At 42.9% G+C, this 18,132-nt stretch overlaps 1 protein-coding gene and 1 long non-coding RNA gene across 5 annotated transcripts; one reads left to right on the top strand and one right to left on the bottom strand.

Annotated features, from left to right (window-relative positions):
- Positions 1–2,523: 2,523 nt before the first annotated feature.
- On the top strand, positions 2,524–7,548 carry LOC117774594 (apoptosis regulator BAX-like). 4 transcript variants are annotated; one of them, XM_034607133.1, is made up of 3 exons: positions 2,524–3,101; positions 5,475–5,485; positions 7,371–7,548. In XM_034607133.1, the coding sequence occupies exons 1-3, from the start codon at positions 2,667–2,669 to the stop codon at positions 7,513–7,515; spliced, it is 591 nt and encodes a 196-aa protein (XP_034463024.1). In that variant the 5' UTR covers positions 2,524–2,666; the 3' UTR covers positions 7,516–7,548. The 4 variants fall into 4 exon arrangements, with proteins under 4 accessions (XP_034463024.1, XP_034463026.1, XP_034463025.1 ...); XM_034607136.1 differs by lacking the exons at positions 5,475–5,485; positions 7,371–7,548 and adding an exon at positions 3,572–4,049 and having other exon boundaries at positions 2,525–3,058; positions 3,092–3,279; XM_034607135.1 differs by lacking the exon at positions 5,475–5,485 and having other exon boundaries at positions 2,524–3,050; positions 7,363–7,548.
- Positions 7,549–8,476: 928 nt separating this feature from the next.
- LOC117774595 lies at positions 8,477–9,171 on the bottom strand. The gene is made up of 2 exons (XR_004616106.1): positions 8,831–9,171; positions 8,477–8,775 (listed from the first exon to the last, which is right to left on the bottom strand). It is a non-coding gene; the product is annotated as an uncharacterized LOC117774595 (long non-coding RNA).
- Positions 9,172–18,132: the final 8,961 nt, after the last annotated feature.

The raw sequence follows: 18,132 nt of genomic DNA, 5'->3' as shown, positions 1-18,132 counted from the left end.
TAAATCATTTGCATGCAGCCGTGTTTGCAGTGCGATGCATTAGCGATGCTAAGATGCAGCCGTAATGGATTCTCGCAGTAGAAATAAATAAACTTGATGGGAGGGCGGCGCAATTGACTCATTACTTCTGGTGGGTGGTCGGCAGTTTCTTTGCATCAGAGTCATTATCCGGGGCCATTAGGCTGCAGGGGAACGACACACACCAGCTGAGCCATTCTGTTTGCAGAGTCTGGCAGAGCGCTGTCACTCGCTCTTCCAGATATGGCACCTCGACGAGCGGGGGGGGGGGGGGGGCCAACAGTGGCCTTCGCCGCGGTGACATGTCCAACCAGCCCTCCTCCTCTTCCTCCTGTCGCCGCCTCGCAGTTATCCGTCCTGTCACGCTGCGTGTTTACTTCTGCATGTATTTACCTTTGCTTTCTGTCGTTCTGCAGGAGTTGAGGCTGCACAGGCTGATTCAACACGACTCCCCCCCCACCCCACACACACACACGTTCCCCTTCCACAGTCATTCACTGTCTGATATTTACTCCATCACAGGCAGGTGCCACCACAAACAAAGATTTACTCTGGATTCAAGTCCCCCTGCAGAAGCATTTCCTGTTTGCAGCTTCCTCCCAGATACACATGCTGCATTTAACGATCAACTTCTTCACAGGCTCAATTCCACTGGTAGTTATGGGCCCTTATGGTAACGCCCGTCTCCGAGCTAGCCCCTGCTCCATTGGCTCCTGTACCTCACTGTACTGATGAAGGGTGTACGGGGATATGTTTACAATCCCATAAAGAAAGAATCCTGGGAATCTGTATGTTTGTATAACAGATGTGAGCAGTGGAAAGGACCCAGAAGGACCCAGGGTCGGTGACAGACATGAATAATTTATACATGAACTAATAAGTAGTCTGGTGCACAAATATGAGGAAATGACTAACAAAAAAACTTAACGAACGCATCAGTTTCTTTTTCTTTTGTTTTCAGTCCAATAAAAATCTCTGGTTTACATTGAAAAGCACGTGAATCCCACAGAAAAGCTTCGTTCCAACTTCAGGCTTCAATGATAAAGAGTTTAAAGAGTAAAAGTGAGTTGAACAGTGGCAGCTCCTGACTCATTTCTCGGGGGGGGAATTGTTGCGATGATGGCTAAGTTTACCTGTTAATCTATGAATCTGTGTCACTCCATTGTTAAGGACTCCACCCCCCAGTCAGTCTGGGTCGACAGGTTTGACTGAGTTCAAGCTGTTCTGGAATTCGACATCGTGTCAAGAACTCAGTCGTCCTCCACCTTGAAAACCGAAAACAAAAAATACACAACATGTTTGAATCCATGGCAACAAATCACATTAACTTTGCTTTATTCCACAGGAGGAAATTAAAATACTGATGCCAGTCTCGTGTCTGTATGAAGCTACAGTTCAGACGTGGATTATAAACACTGTAAACACGTAAAAGTTTCAAATTATCAGAATTTAAGGCCTTAAAACATTAAAACACTATGTACAGTCTTAATTATGTTAACATTCATCTAAAGCTATTCCTGTCACACTTTAAAATTAGGGTTTCCTCTATTTTAGGACAAATGTTTTGGCCTCATGTATAGTTTGTAATGTGTCCATGTGCTGTACTTTGTCTCAACCACACAGAAAACGTCATGTTCACTCTGTGTAATGAATCTATATAATATATGAGTTTCACTTTTTGAATTTAATTATCGAAATAAACGAACTTTTCCATGATTTTCTAATTTATTGAGATGCCATCAACGGTGATGACATCACGAGGGGGTCTAAGCCCCAAACGTACTCTTATTTATATCATATCAATTAAATCTCTGTGATTGGCAACATGTTCTGTTCATTCTTCAAATCAAGTGTCTCCTGATTGAAGTCAAACTACAAACACCCCGGTGAGAATAACTCAGCTTCTTCACCTCATCTTCGATTATGGGGGAAGTGTAAGTAACTCTGAGGCTCTAAAGTTCCCTCATATCTGTCCTACTTCACATATTTCATTTATACTTGTCTCAAAAAGACTTGAATTGAATGTGTTGAAGCTGCACAACTATTTAAACAGCTCGCTCGACTGTCCAATGTTAACAAAATATATAACTAAAATTCCACTCATGAATATTTTGTACATAAAATCTGTAATGGAAATTCTGTATTTGTGTAATGATTATTGGATGAACAGACGTGTATGTAGAAGATTGACAAGATTGTTTATTTTAGAGGGTAAACTTAGGGTTTATGATTATTGCTCAGGGACTTTAACTTTATGGCCTCTCGACGCAAACAGTTTGGATTTCACATCAGGAGTCACTCCAGGGGTCTTGTCCAGAAATGAAGCCAGGATGCATCCCACCCCAATAAAACATCAAAGAAGGTAATGGATACCTTCTTTTCCCTTGTGGGAGGGGGCTATGAGTTATAAGTATACCGGTTATTTTAGTTAAACAGAAAGTTGATCTGTATCACAGAAACCAGCCTTATCTAACCCATGACTCATCTATTAACATCGATATCTCTCTCAGACACACGCACACACACACACACACAGCTCCGCCGACTGGACCATCAAGAACAGTTGTTAAGCGTCACTGAAGAGAAGCAGAGTCTCTGAAGAAGTTTCTCTTGAAGTTTTTTTGTCAAAAAGCTTTTACTTTTTAACCATGGGGTGTGGAGGCAAGGATTCTGTTGAGAAGATAACAGAGGCCCTGATCAAGAAGGTCATTCAGGAGGAGCTGAAAGACATACCCCTAGAGGACGACCCGTTCCTCACCCCCGATGCTGTGGAAGTAAAGAATGAGCAGAAGGAAGAGCTTGAGAGGGAGGTGAGCGCAGTGGTCCACAAAGTTGTTGACAAAGTAAAGGATGACGAGGAGATCCAAGATGGTATAAAGAGGATTGCATCAATCCTCAATCGGGGCGGAATTGAAGAGGCCAACAAGACGTTTAAGGCTGTGTTTAATCAGCTGTTTAAAACGATGTTTCAGGATGGCATCACCTGGTTGAAGATTGTTAGTTTACTCTATGTTGTTGGCAGGGTGGTAGGCATAATGGTAGACAGAATGGTGACGGCTCTGCGTCAGTCATGGATGGATCTGTGTCAATCAGTGAAGGCGATCCTGAATTTGATTGTGGACTTTTTCAAAAAGTATCTCCTGGGCTGGATTCTTGAACAAGGAGGATGGATCCGCTGTTTGGCTCTGCCATGAGCTCTCACTGAGGAGGCCTTGTAATCATCTTCTTCACCGGCATGGCTCTCGGAATCTTCACCAGCTGTTGCCTGACCAGTTGACTCTGACCAGTTGACTCTGACCAGTTGACTCTGACCAGTTGACTCTGACCCGTTGACTCTGACCCGTTGACTCTGACCAGTTGACTCTGACCAGTTGACTCTGACCCGTTGACTCTGACCCGTTGACTCTGACCCGTTGACTCTGACCCGTTGACTCTGACCCGTTGACTCTGACCAGTTGACTCTGACCAGTTGACTCTGACCCGTTGACTCTGACCAGTTGACTCTGAGCTGTTGACTCTGACCAGTTGACTCTGACCAGTTGACTCTGACCAGTTGACTCTGAGCTGCACCTTGTTGCCGTGAAGATGGTTGAAACAAGAACTCTTTTCTCTCTGCTCTTGCACTTGTCTTGCGAGACCCTGCTACACCTTGTTCTGTGCTGATGGTTTTCTGTGGGGAGAGGCATTGTTAAATGAAACCTGAAAATCATACAAAAACATGTTAATCCTACCGAGTAATTAACATTGATTCACTGATTTATCACTTTTTTCCATGAAATCAACCTGAATTTGCTTTATTACTGTTCACGTTTGTGGCCTATATAACTTTAATGATTAGGAACTGCTGTTATTTTCTATACTTTGCATGTGAGCTGCTTCAGACGTCTGTTAATCAACCGACATCATCTTAAAGAACCAGCTCTGTAATTCAGATCAATATGAAGCTTTACAACCAAATGAATGTTGTGCTTTTACTTTGATGGAGATCATCATCTTTGAAGTGTTTGTGTGAAATAAAAAATTCCAATCGTCGCTTTTTTGTTCAATTTTTATTCATTCACTATTTCAACTATCACAAGATGTGATGTCATCAGTGTCTTGATAGTTTGAGTTTGATAATAAAGTTGAACAGTGGCGCTCCTGCCACATTTCTCAGGGGGGGGGGGGGATTGTTGTGATGATGGCTAAGTTTACCTGTAAATATGTTTCAGTCAGACAACTCACACTCAAATGTTTATTGCAGCAATAGAACAGGTTTTATGTGTTTGGCGTCTAGGCTCCAACTTAATCACTCCCCCCCATATGATTACACAGGAATGATGGGAGTGATGAGCAGTCCTTGTACCCCCCTTGGAGCCTACAGGTGGAGGCTGGGGGGGGGGGGGGGGGGGGGGGGGGATTTCTCTCAGGTTAAATAGACCACCTGATAAACTGGGTGTGTGTTATAGATGGTTGTGGAGGGTGAGGTCACATGGTGTACGTCACATGATTGGAGCAGCGCAGCTCGAGTTGGCTGCCTGAACCAGCTTGCAGGCGTCGCCCCCCCCCCACCAACACGGACTGTGTTCGGGCAGCTTTTATCCAACTGCCATCAGACTGTTGAACACTCCCTGACACCACCCTGGACTGTACCTAAACACAACTATCCTTCACATATTTATACTGTTTTCACGTTGATATGTTTATTTTATTTTTTACTTTTTATAACTCTAATAGCAGGGGTTTTGGAGCACAAGGCAAAGTAAGAATTTCATTGTACAGGACTGTATATATGACAAATAAAACACTTTGAACTTTGATTATTTGATATGATAAAATAGCAAAAGATGAGCAGTAGCACAATGTCTCTAAAAGGATATAAATAGATAAGACTATTGAAATGATTCTTATTGTCCTGACTAAGGAGTGCTGGTTACTCTTCAGACCCCCCAGTCAGTCTGGGTCGACAGGTTTGACTGAGTTCAAGCTGTTGTGGAGTTTGACATCGTGTCAAGAACTCAGTCGTCCTCCACCTTGAAAACCGAAAACAAAAAATACACAACATGTTTGAGTCCATGGCAACAAATCACATTAACTTTGCTTTATTCCACAGGAGGAAATTAAAATACTGATGCCAGTCTCGTGTCTGTATGAAGCTACAGGTCAGACGTGGATTATAAACACTGTAAACACGTAAAGGTTTCAAATTAAATTATCAGAATTTAAGGCCTTAAAACATTAAAACACTTTGTACAGTCTTAATTATGTTAACATTCATCTAAAGCTATTCCTGCCACACTTTAAAATTAGGGTTTCCTCTATTTTAGGACAAATGTTTTGGCCTCATGTATAGTTTGTAATGTGTCCATGTGCTGTACTTTGTCTCAACCACACAGAAAATGTCATGTTCACTCTGTGTAATGAATCTATATAATATATGAGTTTCACTTTTTGAATTTAATTATCGAAATAAACGAACTTCTCCATGATATTCTAATTTATTGAGATGCACCTGTATGTTGTTATGACCCCTTTCAACGGTGATGACATCACGAGGGGGTCTAAGCCCCAAACATGCTCTTATTTATATCACATCAATTAAATCTCTGTGATTGGCAACATGTTCTGTTCATTCTTCAAATCAAGTCTCTCCTGATTGAAGTCAAACTACAAACACCCCGGTGAGAATAACTCAGCTTCTTCACCTCATCTTCGATTATGGGGGAAGTGTAAGTAACTCTGAGGCTCTAAAGTTCCCTCATATCTGTCCTACTTCACATATTTCATTTATACTTGTCTCAAAAAGACTTGGATTGAATGTGTTGAAGCTGCACAACTATTTAAACAGCTCGCTCGACTGTCCAATGTTAAAAAAATATAACTAAAATGACCCTGTTTTTGTCTTGATGAGTTACGTCTGTCAGGGTTTTGTTGAGCAGGTGGATCCAAGACGCAGAGGTTTAAACTAAAAGTGTCCTTTTAATGGATAAGTGTCAAACAGAGAGAACTCAAAAAGCCTAAACTGAAAAAACAAAGAGCACACGGGGGAAAACCCTCTGAACTTACAGGAGACGGATATGATGCAGAGGACGACAAGCACAGGAGACGAGGCATTAACGACAACCAACCGACCAGGACAAGCACAGAGACTTATATACACAGGGGAGGGGGAGGGGCTATTGAACACAGGTGGAACACATGAGGACTGGTGCAGCCAATCACAAGGGCGGGAAACAGGACCAAGACAGGAAGTGAAGAAAGAAAAAACACAGGAAGCAGAAACTACAAAATAAAACAGGAAACAGAACACGGGGAGTGGGAAAACATGGGACACAGGAACAAGTTTTTTATACAATGTGATGAACAGGAAACAAGACAGAAAGCAGACAGGAAACATCTGCTTCCTGTCATCACTGGCTACAGAATTCCTGTGCACCCAGTTGCACAGGAATGCACCAACAGGAGGTGAAATCAACAAGTACGGGCATGAACTTTGAGGTTACTTCAGCTAAGTGCACAGAAAATAGTCAAAACAGTAGTAAGACATTGATCAGTGGAATTTTCCATCACATGAGTTTTTGCATTCAATCAGAAAAATGCAGCTTTTATTGCACAATATTAAACAGTGGAGGGTTAATCCAACTGGGAATCAAACTGGTTTCTATTTTAGTGAAACAGAAAGTTGATCTGGATCCCAGAAACCCGCCTTATCTGACCCATGACTCACACTCACACACACACACACACACACACACACACACACACACACACACACACACACACACCTCCGCCGACTGGACCGTTAAGAACAGTTGTTAAGCGTCACTGAAGAGAAGCAGAGTCTCTGAAGAAGTTTCTCTTGAAGTTTTTTTGTCAAAAAGCTTTTACTTTTTAACCATGGCGTGTGGAGGCAAGGATTCTGTTGAGAGGATAGGAGAGGCCCTGATCAAGATGGTCATTGAGGAGGAGCTGAAAGACTTAACCTTAGAGGACGACCCGTCCCTCACCCCCGATGCTGTGGAAGTAAAGAATGAGCAGGAGGTAGAGCGTGTGAAGGAGCTGTGCGCAATGATCTGCAAAGTTGGTGACAAATTAAATGATGACGAGGAGATCCAAGATGCAATAGGTGCGCTTGCACAAATCTTCAAGCAGGGCAGAATGGAAGGGGCCAAGAAGAAGTTAGAGGCTATGTTGAATCAGCTGTTTAACAACATGTTTCAGGATGGCATCACCTGGGAGAAGATTGCTAGATTACTCTATGTTGTTGGCAGTGCGGCAGGCAGAAGAGCCGACAGAATGGCAGACAGAATGGCAGACAGAATGGCAGACAGAATGGCAGACAGAATGGCAGACAGAATGGCAGACAGAATGGTGATGACTCTGTCTCAGTCAGTGATGGTGATCCAGAATTGGACTGTGGACTTTTTCAAAAATAATCTCCTGGGCTGGATTCTTGAACAAGGAGGATGGATCGGCTGTTTGGTTCGGGTAGGAAATCTCACAGAGGAGGCCTTGTAATCATCTTCTTCACCGGCATGGCTCTCGGAATCTTCACCAGCTGTTGCCTGACCAGTTGACTCTGACCAGTTGACTCTGACCTGTTGACTCTGACCACATGACTCTCACCCGTTGACTCTGACCTGTTGACTCTGACCAGTTGACTCTGACCAGTTGACTCTGACCTGTTGACTCTGACCCGTTGACTCTGACCAGTTGACTCTGACCAGTTGACTCTGACCACATGACTCTCACCCGTTGACTCTGACCCGTTGACTCTGACCCGTTGACTCTGACCAGTTGACTCTGACCAGTTGACTCTGACCAGTTGACTCTGACCAGTTGACTCTGACCCGTTGACTCTGACCCGTTGACTCTGACCAGTTGACTCTGACCAGTTGACTCTGACCACATGACTCTCACCCGTTGACTCTGACCCGTTGACTCTGACCAGTTGACTCTGACCAGTTGACTCTGACCAGTTGACTCTGACCACATGACTCTGACCCGTTGACTCTGACCCGTTGACTCTGACCAGTTGACTCTGACCCGTTGACTCTGACCCGTTGACTCTGACCCGTTGACTCTGACCCGTTGACTCTGACCTGTTGACTCTGACCCGTTGACTCTGACCCGTTGACTCTGACCAGTTGACTCTGACCAGTTGACTCTGACCAGTTGACTCTGACCAGTTGACTCTGACCTGTTGACTCTGACCTGTTGACTCTGAGCTGCACCTTGTTGCCGTGAAGATGGTTCAAACAAGAACTCTTTTCTCTCTGCTCTTGCACTTGTCTTGCGAGACCCTGCTACACCTTGTTCTGTGCTGATGGTTTTCTGTGGGGAGAGGCATTGTTAAATGAAACCTGAAAATCATACAAAAACATGTTAATCCTACCGAGTAATTAACATTGATTCACTGATTTATCACTTTTTTCCATGAAATCAACCTGAATTAGCTTTATTACTCGCTTTTTTGTTCAATTTTTATTCACATTGGATGAATCGAATGTCCAAATTTCACCAAACTCAGCACTGCACAGGGGGGGGGACAATTGTTGCGATTATGGCTAATGTTACCTGTGCTGTCTACGAGCGCACACACACACACACACACACACACACACACACACACACACACACACACACACACACACACACACACACTGTTGCATAAATGCTGAGCTATGTGTGAATGTTCCATGTACGTGTGCTCTTAAAACCACAAGCAGAAGTGCAATACATGTTCGAAAGTACCTTCACCGTGAAAAATGTCCTCGTCTCCTTTTTTGCTCGCTATCGTACATCCTGTGGGAATTATAGTTCAGCACTTGACCCTTTGCTCAGCACTCTAGCTTACATATTGTATTCTTTGTATGACCCTGCATCTCATCCTGCTCATGTTGTGTGAGCATCGAAAAAAGTCATTGTACCCTATTAGGTCGTGACATCCGGCCACAGACAGGATATAACCACTGTGACATTTTGAGCAGCCCCCCCCCCCCCCCCCCTTCTTCCCTCTGCTCTTTCTGTGTGCATCTCAGAACCTCACCGAGGAACTGACTTTATTTTTCAACTTGAAATCACTTATAAGAACTGAAGCGATAGAACTCGACTTAAGAGTTTGTTAGCACAGGAAAATCTGTATCTTTTTGCATTTCTAAATAAATTTGCTGTTACCCATTGTGTAACAGTCACAAAACTTTCTAGCCAGTTGCCTCCTTGGGACCCACGCTTGTCTACGCCAGAGACGTCTGTCTGAAGAGGGGGTATCCACGGGTACCTGGTCACCTTAACTGTGTTTTATGAGGTATGGGACTCACTAGGAGTCTTCCGCGATGAGCAGCGGATTGAACATTGTGAAACACTAGGAAGTAAGACGCTTACAGGCCTAGGACTGTGCCAGGACTGGCCCAGTACAACAACTCCAGCTACCGTAATCCTGTAAAACCCCTCGTTCCTTAAGAGTGATAGCTTATCTGTCGGTGTAGAGTCATAACCTATGTGTAACCGGATTTTGCCGAGACAAACCCTGAGAATTGATCACTCTCTTGTTTGTCGCCTTTAAAGCGTCTCCAACCGTGAATCCTCCTCTGAGCAAACGGGCTAAATACTTTGACTTTGTACACTCGACGATAGGGCTACGGACGCTAAGGACCTAGGAAGTGCTAGGCTGAAATAGGCCGTTACAACCTCCTCTTGGCTGCATCGCTCTCCAAACTTTATTCCTTCAGCATGTTGATAATAATCACTTCATCCGAGCCGGAGAAGAATAAAACAGCTGCAGCATCAACACAATCTGATTTTAGTCTTTAAACAGAAAAGTGGGAGACAAAGGAATTCTGGTATTTCTGTCCCCTCCCTGTTTTTCATTGCTTCAGATTGTTGTTTTTCTTACTTGTTGTATTTAGTCGTGTTAAAATCGCTCTTTTGTGTCTGTCCAATTCAAACCACATTATTGTCGTGAAGTGCTGATGCATGATGTTAATATTCTATAATAACAGCAGTCGGCATTATTCATTTATTGAATGAAATGATGGAAATGTGAAGCGTGTTGCTGGTGATAATCCAGAGAGAAATCTCAGCTCGTCAGAGCCTCTCGTGAATCAGTGTTCTGGTTTATTGGTTCATTTACTGTAGAGTTCGGTCTCAGCACAGTTTTATTTTATGGTTTCAGCAGAACAAGCTCTGATAGAACCCACTGTGAACCCACCCAGCATCAAACAGGGACATGAAAACATGAGCCCACTCCGGAGGAAAGTGGAGTCGATCACCAGATATATTTCTTATCAGCAGGTGGAGACCAAACTAGTGTGAAAAGTGGACTTGCATTCTTCAGGTGGACAGAATCGTAAGTCCAACAGGCTGACGACTTGGATGAAGACAGTTTGTACTAAAGTCAGGGTTGTTTGTTGCTATAGCAACCTAGCGTTAATTAAAAGCATCTAAGCCAAAGCTGACAATCACAAATTCATGTTTTCAAAGTGATGTAAGTGTATATACAGCTGTACTGCTCGGCCCTATGAGTTCAATCTGGCTGAGGTAATCCAGATGATTATTTTAAACTAAGAAAGATATGACAAACTTCACTTCCAGGCAAAAGGAGCTGTTGGGAGAACTTTGCCTTATTGTCAGAAAGGCTTCAGTTTTCAGTTTGGTGAAGTTCGGACTACAGGACTTTCAAAGTTGTGGAATCTTCCGTCGATGTCTTGTGAGTTTGGTGAGTTCCTAGTGACTCGGGATCAAATACTAGACAAACTACTCTGGTGTGTTTATTCAGCCTTCACCTCTGATTGGCTCTAGTTGTCGTCGATTCATCCAGATATTTAGCCGACTAGAAATCCAGGAGGAGGCTTGTTGACAAGCTTTTTGAATTGAGTTCCCACATTTCTATTACATACGCTGATTTGGTTTTAATCTGTAGCTTCTGTCAGCAACTTTTCAAAATTTGTCTTCGAGTGGAAAATTGGGTTAAAAATCCTGTGGTGTGAACTACAGACAATAAATATCAATAAGTAACCAAACTGCAGTCGACCTTTCCAACATTTAAATATTGGAAGTTTAAATGTTTTAATTCATTATTTGCTGTCTTTGACTTTTAATGATATTGTAATATTTTGCTTGTTGTCTTAGATTGTGTATGTTTTTGAAAGGTTCTGTGTTAATAGAGTTATTATAAAGACTTGATTCGGTTTAGGTTTGATGCTGAAATAGACTGAAGGTGAATTTCTTAACGCGCTAAGATTTAAATTAGTCTTTTAACGCTGCCACTTAATTGATGGACACTTGTCATGTTGGTGAGAAGCTGATTATCTGTGTTATTAAAAGACTCGTTAGCCTCTTGCCTTCCTGAACTACAATTTAATTTCCAACATTTTCCAGAGAAGCCTTTTGTAGCTGCTGGAAATAGCCTCTTGGCGCAGGTGCGAGGCCGGAGGAGGAAAAGGAGGAAGTGTTTTCAGATTTATGTTTCCCTCCCTACAGCGAGACCGCCTGCGTACACAGAGCCATGCATTTTGCATGCAAATGGAGCAGCCATTTGAGCCCATGATCCCGACAACTCACCACCACCGTCTCCCGCCGCGCATCCGCACACATGCACACACTTCCCCTGCTAAAAGGTCACTTCTGTTATTAAAGGCTGTTTTTCACGTCAGCTCGACTTTATTAGATCCGAAGGCCGAGCGTGACAGGAGAGGTGGAGAGAAGTGCTGCAACAAAGTTCACTTGTGTCTGCCTGCTGGAGGTTCTTGGTGGGAGCCCGGCCTGACGTCTCCATAATAGATGTCCTCTAAATGGCAACAGTGAGCCAACCTTTACCTCGCCTCGGGTGAGGAGGGAGAGAGGGGAGATGCAAGATGGCTCATTGTTTTCCTATTCTCCGTCTGCAGAGAATGATTATGGATGCATATTACTGGTGGCATATTTTCATGATGGATGGCAGAGCCGAGGCGGGTGCCTATCCTGCTGGTATTGTGTGCTTGCTAATTAAATGACAAATTGTCAACCAGGAAATGTGTATTTGTCCCTGGAGTCACCAAACATTTTTTTTTATCCTAATTTGTCACTGTGGGGTTATTGTGTGCGGGCAGACGGACAAGTTGAGGTAAATACACACATGAGGGCATTTTACCCTCGAGGATTTGTGTTGTGTCTTTTGTCGTAAGTGACAATTTTCAATATATGCACTAAACAACACTGAAAAGGCCAATGTATGTGGACAGGTGGACAGGTGTGTAAAGGAAAAGCACTGGCACAGGCAAAGAAATGTTGATGTCGCTCACTGCAGGACACAAGCAGCACAGGAGACGTGCGGAGAATTTGACTTCGTCTTGGCATTAACCATTAAAACATCTCTCATGACGCATAAAATATAATTGATGATGTTTGTCCAAAACTCTGTAGTAGTGACACGTACAAGTAGAAAAGGGATGAGTAATATTTGTGTAGATGAAGACTTGGTTGTTGTGTCCGTGACCAGGGAGCATCGTGGGAAATCTTAACATATTCAAACCAATAAAACAAAGTCTAAAAACAAGTCTCATATGGGCAGTTTCATTTCACATTATTCAGTGTGGGTGAAACTCTTAATTACACATAAACCCATGAACACCACGAGCAGAAGAAGCCCCTGATGACTTTGTGTAGCTACTGTAGAAGCTGCAGTGATCGATGAGCCTGTGTTATTATTGTGCGATCAATCCTGCAGCACTTTGAAAGTGGCGAGTAATGAATTAAGTATTCATCACGCAGAGACTCACCGCACAAAACAGAAAACCCTTTAAATCACATCAGCATTCATCACTGACGTGGGGCCGAGCGGCCGCCGACCTTTTCCCCCCTGAAACTCATCTGTTAAAAAAAACTAAGTGAAAAATGTGTCTCAGGTGCTTTTTTTCAGATAAAGGTTAAAGTGTTTTTCAGGTCAGCTTTGTACAAACACTGTTTGCTATGTCTGTCGCACTTAGTAGCTGGAACAGTTAGCGTAGCATCGGTCGAGATCATACATATACGACATGTCTCTGACTCCTCCCACTATCCAGAAGTAAAGGTGAAATATCCCGGATACGAGCGCTGCCATCTTGAATCGATGACGTTATCCTGAGTCAGGCTTTGCAGTCGTTCATGGGGGGTGGAGCCACAGCAGCGAGGTCCGGCCTACTCACACGGCCCGACCAATCATGAGTCAGTCTCAGCTGTCAATCACAATGTTTCATCCTCTTTTTGTATCATCGAATAACTCATCAGAAACAAACATCAGTGTGATAAGAACTGTTGGTGGTCCATGTCCCATCTTCTAACGTGGAGGAAGCAGGGCTTATGGCCTATACTGCAGCCAGCCACTAGGGGGGGGGGGGGTATTGACATGCTTTGATCTGCCTGTGATCTAGTTCAAATGATTTCCCCCTGATGCGTGTAGGATCTGCCGTAGATGTGAATATTACTTATCGGGTTAAACTGTTCACATTCTAAAGGTAAACTCGTGCATCATGTGACAACGGGCTGTTTTGGGTTCAGGGTCACGAGCCCAAACTACCAAACATATCAATACATAAACACGCTGTGCGGTGCCTTCGAGGCCTCGAACCACGGTGCGTTGAGAGGAGAAGTGGAGTATTTATCCTCTGTGTCTGGAGTAACAAGCCTTGGGGGGGGGGGGATCAATCACACTGAGGAGGGAGGTCAGAACAAGCCGTGCTGTACTTGTTCTGCAGCGTAAGTGCAGAGATTGGGTTCAGCGTGGTTTATTAGCCGCGTGCCGTCCCAGCGCCGCTCGGCTGACGTGAGGAGAAACGTCTCCTTTAACCACGGAGATCTCAGCGCGTCGTTTCTTTTTAGATTCACGACGCAGCTCAACGGAAAAAAACCCCTGAAGATCGCTGCTCGCCACACGGGAGTGAGTTCATCATGTCCATTCAAACAAAGACGGGTTCAGTCACAGCGGAGGACGACACTTCCTACTCACGCTGGAGGCGGTCGACCAATCGCAGCAGAGTGGAGCAGCCGGCCAATCAGAGCGGACTGGGCGTTATCAGCAGGGGGGGGGGGGGTCTTAAAGAGACAGGAGCTGAAACCCAGTGTTTGAGACAGAGGCTGAAAAGAGGAGCTGCAGCGATGGACAGTCTGAGAAAAGTGTTTCTGAATATTAGAGAACTTGAACATTTAGAAGTATTAACACAAATTAAGAGGATCAACCTGCAGATGAGTGTCATGTGTCTCATTTAAGTGTTTTCCCTCAAGTTTTATTCTCTCTTCAGTGCACAAAAGTGGATTTTTTAAAATTTCAGGTATAAATTGATCCCAGTTCTGATCAGATATGAGTCACTTACATCAGGTATCAATCCATCAATCAATCCATCAATCAGTCTTTCAATGCTCTGACTTTTCATCATTAATTGTCTCGTAAGAAAGACGTTTTGCTCTTTTCACTTTTACCCGAGAAAGAATGTTTGAAATTTGAAATGTTATATGTGAACCGTCAGATTTATACCTTTTGACAAAAAGCAGGATTAGTTGTCGTATTGAAGCACATTCAGTAGAAATTAACATGTATAAGGTCTCAACATGAATTTATCCCAATATAATGGAGTAAAAGGGATAAAAAGTGAAACGTGTGCTGCATTAAAACTGCTCCAGAAAGTGGACTTTGCTCAGACGAGCTACTGGAGCACGTGCTCCTACAGTAAATGTCACTCGATATTATCCAGCTGTGGTCGTCTCCCGGTCACTTGACATTTAGCTCCACTCACAGCTCGTCCGTCCAAGGTCACGGCTCGACTGCAGAAAGTGAACATCACGAGACCTTCAGAAGTCCAGAGGCAGAAACACGGATCCAAACGGATTCAACACAAACAAACTCATCTTCTCTCATCGGATTCATTTTTTTTGTTCAGTAAAACAAAGCTTGATGTTCAAGATGGTTTCAGATTCAGGATAAAATAAGATCAAACTTTATTTACCGTGTTACAGGACGAAAAAGGGACAGTGAAATAATGAGCTTCAGTAAAAAAGTTATATATAAGTGAACATGCAATATAAATATAATATATGTACAATGTAAACAGGACTGCACGTATAATATATTAAAACTGCACAAACAGTTGATTCATGCATGTTAATTATTTTTATTTTTAAACCTCAGTTTGTACAATACACACAAGCTCAACCTTAATTATTTTGTTTTATTACATTTTAATGTTTTATAGTGTTTAATTTGATCTATTATATTTAATTTTATTGTTTTTATGAATGTAATAGTACTTTCTGTATTTATGTGAGCTTTAATATTATTATATGATTGTTTTTATAAATTGCATTGCAGCGTTGCTAATTGCTTAATTTAGATAATTCCACCATGTGTTCATGGAGGATGTTTTTCTAATAACCACATTTTAACGCTTTGTTGTTTTTTATTTTTTAACGATATTATTCATGTACATCCATTTATCAATGTATGGGCTCAGTGTTGTTGATGTGTATAAATTCATGTGTTTCTCTTTAAGCCTGAAGCCCTTGCTATATAATTACAACTACTATTTAATTGTTTTCTTCATATTGTAGCATTAAAACCTCAAGTTTGAATTCTTTGGTCCATAAATCTTTCAGTTATCTGGAACCCGGTGAAACATGTTCAGTAATTTGTGAGAATCCTCTCGGTGCAGAGAGGCCGCAGGTTGTTTGAGCTCCTCTTTCTCGCTGGATGCTGTAATCGTGATGTATGTTTGAAATAAATCTGACCTTCTACACTATTTAGTGCCGTCTGGAGGAGGTTTTATTTTATTATTATTCTCTCCCCTGCAGGAGCCGAACTCTCGTGGAGCTTCGCACTCTGCTGCCGGACAAATGGTATTGAAGCACTTCATCACGGCAGGTTAACTAGCATCACCCGTCTCGCAGTGACACCAGCTTCGCACAGTTCAATACTTTACTGCGGCACCAAATACATCTCTCCGCTAAAGCAGACAGCGGCTCTAAGTCTGGGCTGTCAGGCTGGAGACTTTACTGGCCGAGAATCTGAGCCGGAGCCCAGCCAAGTATTGAGAGATCGTCCAGAATGCTCATAAATACATTTGACATTAAATCAAACGGAAAATTGGCAGGTAATTAAAAACACCTAATTAAAATAATGTGTGTGTGGAGAGAGGTGGACGTTCCTGTCGAAGATTTAATATCACAAGTGGGATGACATTCTCCAAGTCCCGCTGTGAAACAACAGTTTTTCATAATCACAGGTTTCACTCCGGTCACCTGATTTACACTCAATTATTTTACTCACTTTATTATTAAGATGATAATAACAAATATTGCAGTTATTGCCAATATGGTTTATTACAAATCCACATTTTTTTCCTGTGATAAATATTATGTGATCATCAAAATATGAGTTGTAACAATCTACGGGCTTTTTAACGGGACGACAAAAAACCCAGTGAGAAAACAAAATAAAATCTGTGCTCATGAGTCACAGTATTTGTGTTGACAGAAAATATGAAATTACTTCAGTTTATGGTTGTTTACAGTTTAGTAAACATATTTAAAGTTCACAAACAGCTTGTAAAAAAAACCCATTGTTTACACTTTTTATTCACATTGTGTTTTCACAGCGGCTTGTGGGGTATTAACACTCGACTGTAAACATGAACCCTTGTGGGACACTGGGGGGGGGGAATTCGCTCCTGACTTCTTTTGATCGGAGAACAAGCGCAGAGCCGGAATCAGAAGGAAGCAGCAGCCGAGCGGCACACAGACCAATTCTAAACAAGACGTTTAACTTTGCCGAGGTTTGGACACAAAGAGGATTTCATCTGAAGCCACTTTCCAGGAGGAGAAAAGCAGCCAAATGCATCTTTGTGTCGTTGGCTCTTCATGTGTCGTCAAGCAGCTTCTTTGAGCTCAATCTTTGGTTCATGGTCACCTCTGATGGGAAATTCAATTTGCACATCTTTTTAAGAAGAAGCTGAAACCATGGACACACGCACGATGACCAAAATACTAAACCTGAACCAATTGAAAGGATCACACAAAAACAATGGAAGGAAGTCCGAAGACCGAACGTTTACTTGCAGAATTAGGCGACGAATAAAACCTGCTTCTCCCGTTGACGTAAAGAGGATCACGGTTAAGAGATAATCCAAATAGTCAGAAGTGACTTCATGTGTCACAAGTTGGTGCAAACTGACTTTTCCTGAGAGCGAATCCTCAGATTTCAAACGATATCTCAACACACAGGCCCTCAGAGTATAATTAGCTTCTTCTGACTTGCTCTTTGCTTTTAATCTTTGTTTTGACAGATGTTGTGATGTTGTTTTCAAAGCTCCTTCTCTTCACAGAGATATTTTATTATATATTTATATATATATACATTCAAAGTTCTTGTTCTTTGTACATAAAAACAAAGTTTGGACCGATTTAAAAACAAATGTGCATCAGGTTAAACGATAAATACTGGATCTCTAATTCGTGAGTAGGTTTGGACTCGACACTGACCGACAGGTGATGAGCTGGATCCTGAGATAAGCATCAGTCAGACACTCTCAGCCAAACCCCGGAAAATCAATGTCATCACCTTTTTGGAAACGATAAGAATAATCCACAGATGGATCGACAGAAGCTTCAGGGACCGTTTAGCCATCTGTGTGTGTCTGTGTGTGTGTGTGTGTGTGTGTGTGTGTGTGTGTGTGAGTGTGTGTGAGTGTGTGTGAGTGTGTGAGTGTGTGCGCCCTGGTTGAGGAGTCGAGCTCATGCGGTCCTGCAGGTGACCTTGCCCGGAGCTCAGCTGACCTCAGCTTGCGCCCTTCCTGCTGAGTCATGGTTCACGTCCAGACAATAGCCGGTGGAATGGTTCGGTAGCCAGATGGCCGCTGCTGCTCTAAGGGGAAAGACAGAAAGAGAAAGTGCTTCCATGTGACCTTCAAGATTTAGTTTTCAGACCAAACAACCTTTGTGTTGTGGACAAGAAGCAGGAAACTTTGGGAAATGATCAAGAGTTTGGGATTTCTGCAGGTTTCCACTTTAGGGGAGTGAGCGTGGTCCTCGGATCTTTAGTGTGTAAAGATGGACGACATGACGACTCCTAAAAGTGAAGCCACAACATCTGGATCCGCCCCTGGTGGCTGGTCATAAACCCCTCCTCCTCCA

Source organism: Hippoglossus hippoglossus, chromosome 14 (genome assembly GCF_009819705.1).
Source record: "Hippoglossus hippoglossus isolate fHipHip1 chromosome 14, fHipHip1.pri, whole genome shotgun sequence".
NCBI classification, from domain to species: domain Eukaryota; kingdom Metazoa; phylum Chordata; class Actinopteri; order Pleuronectiformes; family Pleuronectidae; genus Hippoglossus; species Hippoglossus hippoglossus.
The sequence above is the reverse complement of the archived record's forward strand: the minus strand, read 5'-3'. Positions and strand labels throughout refer to the sequence as shown.

Coding starts and splice junctions, on each gene's coding strand:
- LOC117774594 (XM_034607133.1), top strand. CDS start 2,667: ATGGGGTGTGGAGGCAAGGATTCTGTTGAGAAGATAACAGAGGCCCTG.